At 42.4% G+C, this 9,166-nt stretch overlaps 1 protein-coding gene across 1 annotated transcript in view; it reads left to right on the forward strand.

The window, feature by feature from the left end:
* nsmaf (neutral sphingomyelinase (N-SMase) activation associated factor) overlaps positions 1-8,359 on the forward strand; it is a 42,961-nt gene extending 34,602 nt beyond the window's left edge. The window contains exon 31 of the mRNA XM_081393989.1: positions 6,676-8,359. Within this exon, the coding sequence (XP_081250115.1) occupies positions 6,676-6,770 (95 nt within the window). The 3' untranslated portion in view covers positions 6,771-8,359. The remainder of the gene's footprint in view (positions 1-6,675) is intronic.
* The last annotated feature ends 807 nt before the right edge of the window (positions 8,360-9,166 follow it).

Below are 9,166 nucleotides of genomic sequence, written 5' to 3' on the forward strand. Positions count from 1 at the left end.
ATGTTCTAGAGTGCAGCGCCCTGTGTAGAGGATGTTCTAGAGTGCAGTGCCCTGTGTAGGGAATGTTCTAGAGTGCAGCGCCCTGTGTAGAGGATGTTCTAGAGTGCAGTGCCCTGTGTAGGGAATGTTCTAGAGTGCAGCGCTCTGTGTAGAGGATGTTCTAGAGTGCAGTGCCTTATGTAGGGAACGTTCTAGAGTGCAGCGCTCTGAATAGGGAACATTCTAGAATGCAGCGCTTTATGTAGGGAATGTTCTAGAGTGCAGCGCTCTGTGTAGGGAACGTTCTAGAGTGCAGCGCCCTGTGTAGGGAACGTTCTAGAGTGCTGCGCTCTGTGTAGAGGATGTTCTAGAGTGCAGCGCTCTGTGTAGGGAACGTTCTAGAGTGCAGCGCTCTGTATAGGGAACATTCTAGAGTGCCGCGCCCTGTGTAGGGAATGTTCTAGAGTGCAGCGCTCATTTCTATGTGTAAGGAACGTTCTAGAGTGCAGCGCTTTATGTAGGGAATGTTCTAGAGTGCAGCGCTCTGTGTAGGGAATGTTCTAGAGTACAGCGCTCTATGTAGGGAACCCTTCTAGAGTGCAGCGCTCTGTGTAGGGAATGTTCTAGAGTGCAGCGCTCTGTGTAGGGAATGTTCTAGAGTGCAGCGCCCTGTGTAGAGGATGTTCTAGAGTGCAGCGCTCTGTGTAGGGAACGTTCTAGAGTGCAGCGCTTTATGTAGGGAATGTTCTAGAGTGCAGCGCTCTGTGTAGGGAACGTTCTAGAGTGCAGCGCTCTGTGTAGGGAATGTTCTAGAGTGCAGCGCTTTATGTAGGGAATTTTTTAGAGTGCAGCGCTCTGTGTAGGGAACGTTCTAGAGTGCAGCGCTCTGTGTAGAGGATGTTCTAGAGTGCAGCGCTCTGTGTAAAGGATGTTCTAGAGTGCAGCGCTCTGTGTAGGGAACGTTCTAGAGTGCAGCGCTTTATGTAGGGAATGTTCTAGAGTGCAGCGCTCTGTGTAGGGAATGTTCTAGAGTGCAGCGCTCTGTGTAGGGAATGTTCTAGAGTGCAGCGCTCTGTGTAGGGAATGTTCTAGAGTGCAGCGCTTTATGTAGGGAACCCTTCTAGAGTGCAGCGCTCTGTGTAGGGAATGTTCTAGAGTGCAGCGCTCTGTGTAGAGGATGTTCTAGAGTGCAGCGCTCTGTGTAGGGAATGAGTGCAGCGCTCTGTGTAGGGAACGTTCTAGAGTGCAGCGCTCTGTGTAGGGAATGAGTGCAGCGCTCTGTATAGGGAACGTTCTAGAGTGCAGCGCTCTGTGTAGGGAATGTTCTAGAGTGCAGCGCTCTGTGTAGGGAATGTTCTAGAGTGCAGCGCTTTATGTAGGGAACCCTTCTAGAGTGCAGCGCTCTGTGTAGGGAATGTTCTAGAGTGCAGCGCTCTGTGTAGGGAACGTTCTAGAGTGCAGCGCTCTGTATAGGGAACGTTCTAGAGTGCAGCGCTCTGTGTAGAGGATGTTCTAGAGTGCAGCGCTCTGTGTAGGGAACTTTCTAGAGTGCAGCGCTCTGTGTAGGGAATGTTCTAGAGTGCAGCGCTCTGTGTAGGGAATGTTCTAGAGTGCAGCGCTTTATGTAGGGAACCCTTCTAGAGTGCAGCGCTCTGTGTAGGGAATGTTCTAGAGTGCAGCGCTCTGTGTAGGGAATGTTCTAGAGTGCAGCGCTCTGTGTAGGGAACGTTCTAGAGTGCAGCGCTTTATGTAGGGAACGTTCTAGAGTGCAGCGCTCTGTGTAGGGAACGTTCTAGAGTGCAGCTCTCTGTGTAGGGAATGTTCGAGAGTGCAGCGCTTTATGTAGGGAACCCTTCTAGAGTGCAGCGCTCTGTGTAGGGAACCGTTCTAGAGTGCAGCGCTCTGTGTAGGGAATGTTCTAGAGTGCAGCGCTCTGTGTAGGGAACGTTCTAGAGTGCAGCGCTTTATGTAGGGAATGTTCTAGAGTGCAGCGCTCTGTGTAGAGGATGTTCTAGAGTGCAGCGCTCTGTGTAGGGAACGTTCTAGAGTGCAGTGCTCTGTGTAGAGGATGTTCTAGAGTGCAATGCTCTGTGTAGGGAATGTTCTAGAGTGCAGCGCTTTATGTAGGGAACCCTTCTAGAGTGCAGCGCTCTGTGTAGGGAACGTTCTAGAGTGCAGCGCTCTGTGTAGGGAACGTTCTAGAGTGCAGCGCTCTGTGTAGGGAATGAGTGCAGCGCTCTGTGTAGGGAACGTTCTAGAGTGCAGCGCTCTGTGTAGGGAACGTTCTAGAGTGCAGCGCTCTGTATAGGGAACGTTCTAGAGTGCAGCGCTCTGTGTAGGGAATGTTCTAGAGTGCAGCGCTCTGTGTAGGGAATAGAGGTCGACCGATTCATCGGTTTTGCCAATTAATCGGCACCAATAGTTGATTGCTGGAACTATCGTTATTGGCAAAAATACATACCGATAGTTTTTCCTGGTTGCGTCCGTTGCTGGAGCGGCTGAGAAGCGCGCGCTGTCATTCATTACACATTAAGAGAGAGCTGAGAAGGCTCTGCTGGCATCATGCAGTACAAGAGCGGCCTCTAGAGGTGTAATAAAAACTATCACTGATGCCTCCTGTTGTTTATTTCGACACGTGATTCTGCGTGCTGCACTGCACTGAGAGCACACGCTGCGTGGAGGGCTCTGACATCAGACGCGCGTTTAAACACCGACAGCTAAAAATGTATGTATACAGAACATTTTGTCATATCATTATAAAGTGATTAATTTATTGACTAAATGCTGCATTAGTAGAGAAAGAACAGCACAACAGTATGTTTGTTTGCCTTCGAGGCTGAGAGGACGCTAATGTTAGTAGTACCTCAAGCGGTTAAAACAGTGAAAAAAATAAACGTAAGTCCGACCCGAATGTTTAATGTCACAATTGTTACCATCTATTTGCATTAGTTTATATCCAGCTGGTCACTTTTATGCATTAAATATGCAGAGAAGTTGCATATTTAAAGCTAGAGACGTAAGATAGCAAACTGATATGTTCATACAGCCGACAGAAACTAAACAAATCAGAAAAGCATTCGGTTTTGGTGATTTTTTTTCATCATCACTTTAATACATATTTTGTTATTTTGATTAGATAATCATCAAGTGTTTATAAAATAGAAGCAAAAGTGTGAGACTATACATGTAATATAATATTTATGTCATTTCAATGCTCTGGCATTGTAGATATTTAAAGTTGGCCATCTTTAATTATGACTGTTTGGATTTAAATGAAATTATAACACTTACAATAAAATTCCATATGTAACATTAACTAAGGTTAATAACTGCTGTATAAGGATTGTTCATTGTTTGTTTGTTAATTAACATGTACTAATACATTTTTAAATTAAGGTTTTTATTTGTTAACCAAAGTTAATTCACTATCAAACTAAAATGAATGATCAAGGTGCAATTTGTTTTTATCCAGTATCAATTTTAAAAACTATCGGTTGATTAATCGGTTATCGGCAAGTATGGGCCAACCTAGCTATCGGTATCGGTAAAATCCACTATCGGTCGACCTCTAGTAGGGAATGTTCTAGAGTTCAGCGCTCTGTGTAGGGAATGTTCTAGAGTGCAGCGCTCTGTGTAGGGAATGTTCTAGAGTGCAGCGCTCTGTGTAGGGAATGTTCTAGAGTTCAGCGCTCTGTGTAGGGAACGTTCTAGAGTGCAGCGCTCTGTATAGGGAACGTTCTAGAGTGCAGTGCTCTGTGTAGGGAATGTTCTAGAGTTCAGCGCTCTGTGTAGGGAATGTTCTAGAGTGCAGCGCTCTGTATAGGGAATGTTCTAGAGTGCAGCGCTCTGTGTAGGGAACGTTCTAGAGTGCAGCGCTCTGTATAGGGAACGTTCTAGAGTGCAGCGCTCTGTATAGGGAACGTTCTAGAGTGCAGCGCTCTGTGTAGGGAATGTTCTAGAGTTCAGCGCTCTGTGTAGGGAATGTTCTAGAGTGCAGCGCTTTATGTAGGGAACCCTTCTAGAGTGCAGCGCTCTGTGTAGGGAACGTTCTAGAGTGCAGCGCTCTGTGTAGGGAACGTTCTAGAGTGCAGCGCTCTGTGTAGGGAATGAGTGCAGCGCTCTGTGTAGGGAACGTTCTAGAGTGCAGCGCTCTGTGTAGGGAACGTTCTAGAGTGCAGCGCTCTGTATAGGGAACGTTCTAGAGTGCAGCGCTCTGTGTAGGGAATGTTCTAGAGTGCAGCGCTCTGTGTAGGGAATAGAGGTCGACCGATTCATCGGTTTTGCCAATTAATCGGCACCAATAGTTGATTGCTGGAACTATCGTTATTGGCAAAAATACATACCGATAGTTTTTCCTGGTTGCGTCCGTTGCTGGAGCGGCTGAGAAGCGCGCGCTGTCATTCATTACACATTAAGAGAGAGCTGAGAAGGCTCTGCTGGCATCATGCAGTACAAGAGCGGCCTCTAGAGGTGTAATAAAAACTATCACTGATGCCTCCTGTTGTTTATTTCGACACGTGATTCTGCGTGCTGCACTGCACTGAGAGCACACGCTGCGTGGAGGGCTCTGACATCAGACGCGCGTTTAAACACCGACAGCTAAAAATGTATGTATACAGAACATTTTGTCATATCATTATAAAGTGATTAATTTATTGACTAAATGCTGCATTAGTAGAGAAAGAACAGCACAACAGTATGTTTGTTTGCCTTCGAGGCTGAGAGGACGCTAATGTTAGTAGTACCTCAAGCGGTTAAAACAGTGAAAAAAATAAACGTAAGTCCGACCCGAATGTTTAATGTCACAATTGTTACCATCTATTTGCATTAGTTTATATCCAGCTGGTCACTTTTATGCATTAAATATGCAGAGAAGTTGCATATTTAAAGCTAGAGACGTAAGATAGCAAACTGATATGTTCATACAGCCGACAGAAACTAAACAAATCAGAAAAGCATTCGGTTTTGGTGATTTTTTTTCATCATCACTTTAATACATATTTTGTTATTTTGATTAGATAATCATCAAGTGTTTATAAAATAGAAGCAAAAGTGTGAGACTATACATGTAATATAATATTTATGTCATTTCAATGCTCTGGCATTGTAGATATTTAAAGTTGGCCATCTTTAATTATGACTGTTTGGATTTAAATGAAATTATAACACTTACAATAAAATTCCATATGTAACATTAACTAAGGTTAATAACTGCTGTATAAGGATTGTTCATTGTTTGTTTGTTAATTAACATGTACTAATACATTTTTAAATTAAGGTTTTTATTTGTTAACCAAAGTTAATTCACTATCAAACTAAAATGAATGATCAAGGTGCAATTTGTTTTTATCCAGTATCAATTTTAAAAACTATCGGTTGATTAATCGGTTATCGGCAAGTATGGGCCAACCTAGCTATCGGTATCGGTAAAATCCACTATCGGTCGACCTCTAGTAGGGAATGTTCTAGAGTTCAGCGCTCTGTGTAGGGAATGTTCTAGAGTGCAGCGCTCTGTGTAGGGAATGTTCTAGAGTTCAGCGCTCTGTGTAGGGAACGTTCTAGAGTGCAGCGCTCTGTATAGGGAACGTTCTAGAGTGCAGTGCTCTGTGTAGGGAATGTTCTAGAGTTCAGCGCTCTGTGTAGGGAATGTTCTAGAGTGCAGCGCTCTGTATAGGGAATGTTCTAGAGTGCAGCGCTCTGTGTAGGGAACGTTCTAGAGTGCAGCGCTCTGTATAGGGAACGTTCTAGAGTGCAGCGCTCTGTATAGGGAACGTTCTAGAGTGCAGCGCTCTGTGTAGGGAATGTTCTAGAGTTCAGCGCTCTGTGTAGGGAATGTTCTAGAGTGCAGCGCTCTGTATAGGGAACGTTCTAGAGTGCAGCGCTCTGTGTAGGGAACGTTCTAGAGTGCAGCGCTCTGTGTAGGGAACGTTCTAGAGTGCAGCGCTCTGTGTAGGGAATGTTCTAGAGTGCAGCGCTCTGTGTAGGGGATGTTCTAGAGAGTTCAGCGCTCTGTGTAGGGAATGTTCTAGAGTGCAGCGCTCTGTATAGGGAACGTTCTAGAGTGCAGCGCTCTGTGTAGGGAACGTTCTAGAGTGCAGCGCTCTGTATAGGGAACCTTCTAGAGTGCAGCGCTCTGTGTAGGGAACGTTCTAGAGTTCAGCGCTCTGTGTAGGGAATGTTCTAGAGTGCAGCGCTCTGTGTAGGGAATGTTCTAGAGTGCAGCGCTCTGTATAGGGAATGTTCTAGAGTGCAGCGCTCTGTGTAGGGGATGTTCTAGAGTGCAGCGCTCTGTATAGGGAATGTTCTAGAGTGCAGCGCTCTGTATAGGGAATGTTCTAGAGTGCAGCGCTCTGTGTAGGGGATGTTCTAGAGTGCAGCGCTCTGTGTAGGGAATGTTCTAGAGTGCAGCGCTCTGTATAGGGAATGTTCTAGAGTGCAGCGCTCTGTGTAGGGGATGTTCTAGAGTGCAGCGCTCTGTATAGGGAATGTTCTAGAGTGCAGCGCTCTGTGTAGGGAATGTTCTAGAGTGCAGCGCTCTGTATAGGGAATGTTCTAGAGTGCAGCGCTCTGTATAGGGAACGTTTTAGTGTTCAGCGCTCTGTGTAGGGAATGTTCTAGAGTGTTCTCTGTGTAGGGACACTGTGTAGTGATGATGCCTGTGTAGGGCCCTAACCCCAGTGTGCTGTGCTCCTGCAGGCGCAGTGACGTGTGTGTGGATGAACGATCAGTGCAGCTCCATCATCACTGGAGGTCTGGATAAACAGATCAGTCTGTGGAAACACCAGTATTAACACACACACACACACACACACACACACACACACACACACACACACACACACACACACACACACACACACTCTAATGGACATTATTCAGTATCCTCGATGTTTGTGGTCATAGTTTCCTGAGCAGAGACAGTAGCAGGCTTTTAAATCCGCTGCAACAGTTTTACATTATTATTTAGCATTTTTACTGTGTTTTAGAACTGAAGAACATTAATCATAATTAATGTTTTCATCAAATGATAAATTTGGCTCAATGATTTCTTTTATTATATAATACATGTATAACATCTGTCCTGTTTCCACTTCAACATGCATAAAAACAGCAACAATTCTTGAAAAATCATCAATATTATAAATCGGAACATTTGTTAGTCACCTCTAATAATAATAAAGGTATCGAGAGTTGATCTCAGAAGATGTATTATGAAATATTAAGTAGTTAATATATATGGACTATGTTTAATGTCCTTCAAGTTTGCTGCAGATTTTGAGCCAAAAACATTTTTTAACGTGCCTTAGTTTTTAATCGTATAAACTTGAGCGTTATTATTAATGCCCTCTCTTTAATTATGCTCGCATGTTCAGCTAAAATATATGCATACTAATTATTACACTAGTTATGTATGATGATATATTTAAGTGTAGGATAGAGTAAAACCTTCTGTAATATAATGAAATATAGTATTACATGTTGACAGGTTATGGATGCATTTGTATATATTGTATGCGAACTGTATATTTCATACGCTGTTATTTATGTCATAATAATATGCCTTGAAGAAATGCTCTTCAGTGAAGAACATTTAGTGTGTGTGAAATATTACAGAAGTCGAGTTCATATAGCAGGATTATGCAATGAGCACACGAGTTATTACGAGACGGTTATCACTGTCCCTTTAACTAGGAAAAATTGCATTTTTGAAATATTTAATGTTTAGCATGTTTTACCATATTATGTTTCTGTTCATTTCTCCTCAACTGTGTGTTTTTTAACTGCTGGAAATTAAACGACTTTAGAAATGGTTGTTGAGTTTTTGTTTCTCTGTTCTTCGAACTGTTTCTTCTTTTAAAAGCTTTTCTCTTTGTTTCGTGTATTAAAAACTGATGTGACAAATTACGTTATTTATTAATTGTTATTAAATATTACATAAGTACGTCACAGACTTGTAATTGGAAACATATGCAAGGTTTATTTGACCATGTTAAGGTTAAATCCTCATAGTTATAATCATTGGAAATCATCAATTCAGTGTTTTATCAGTATTGTGTCTCCAAAGTAACAGAACATTTGTGTTACTGTTGTTCATCATTAATGTTAAGGTTTTGAGTAAATGTGTTTTCTCTGACATGTTCAGTTCATGTGATGGTTTAAACTGTTGAAAAAGTGTAAGCCATTATAATTTTTCTGGGGAATTGTCAGCCAAACTAAAGTTTCATTACATTTTTGTAATAGTTGTAAACAAACGAACACAGTAATTCTACACTGGCATTCATTCATAGTCAGTGAGAAAGCTGTTTTAAAGGGTCATGACATGTTTTTTTATTTTGATATGTTCCTTCTGGTTCACTTGCAAAGTTAATAAAGATTTTGTAAAAAAAAAAAAAAAAAAAAAAAAAAGAGATGTGGAAAAATTATTATTTTTCAGTCTTCGTTCTGAGCCTCTGTCTGAGATGATGCGTTTTAAGGCGCCGCCCTTTAAGGCTTGCCACTGTTCTGATTGGCTAACGTCACTGCACGGGAAACAGTGTCAACGTTATGAAAACATTATCCATATAAAACCTCATTTACAGAAGAAGCATTATGAAATCATTCACTATGGTTTGTGATATTTTCCAGCTGTAGTCGCTCAGAGCCTCGTCGTTTGTTTACAAAATCAGTGGCCTGATGTAGGCTTATACTGTACTTTACCTTTACATTTTTGCTATTTGAATTTTGATAATTGTTTTCTTGGTATTAGTAGGGTCCATTTTGACATCTCACATGTTCTAATCTAAATCAGCTATATATACAATCCATGTGTAAATTCATAAGTCGACAGCATTGCTGAGTATTTCCTCCTTAAAACTGCAGTGAACCAAAGACAGTCTCAAAAACACGCTTTGAAATCGCTGGTGTTTCTGACGTCACAAACTACCTTGTAACCAATCAGAACACAGATGTGTGATCGTCAACCAGTGGATCTCTGAGCTGAGTGAGTGAGTGGAGGCGGGGCTCATTTGCATATTCATAGAACCGCGCATACTAAATGAGGCAAGGGTGTCGAGTTACATTCAAGATATTTTAAGGCATGAAGACTTTTTTTCAAGGAAAAAACATTTAAATATGTAATTTTGGTGATCAAAGATGAGTTTTAAGGGATACAATTATTCAGTACAGCGGGACTTTAAGCTTTTTTTCT

This window comes from Scardinius erythrophthalmus (genome assembly GCF_964197995.2).
Source record: "Scardinius erythrophthalmus genome assembly, chromosome: 2".
In the NCBI taxonomy this organism is placed as follows: Eukaryota; Metazoa; Chordata; class Actinopteri; order Cypriniformes; family Leuciscidae; genus Scardinius; species Scardinius erythrophthalmus.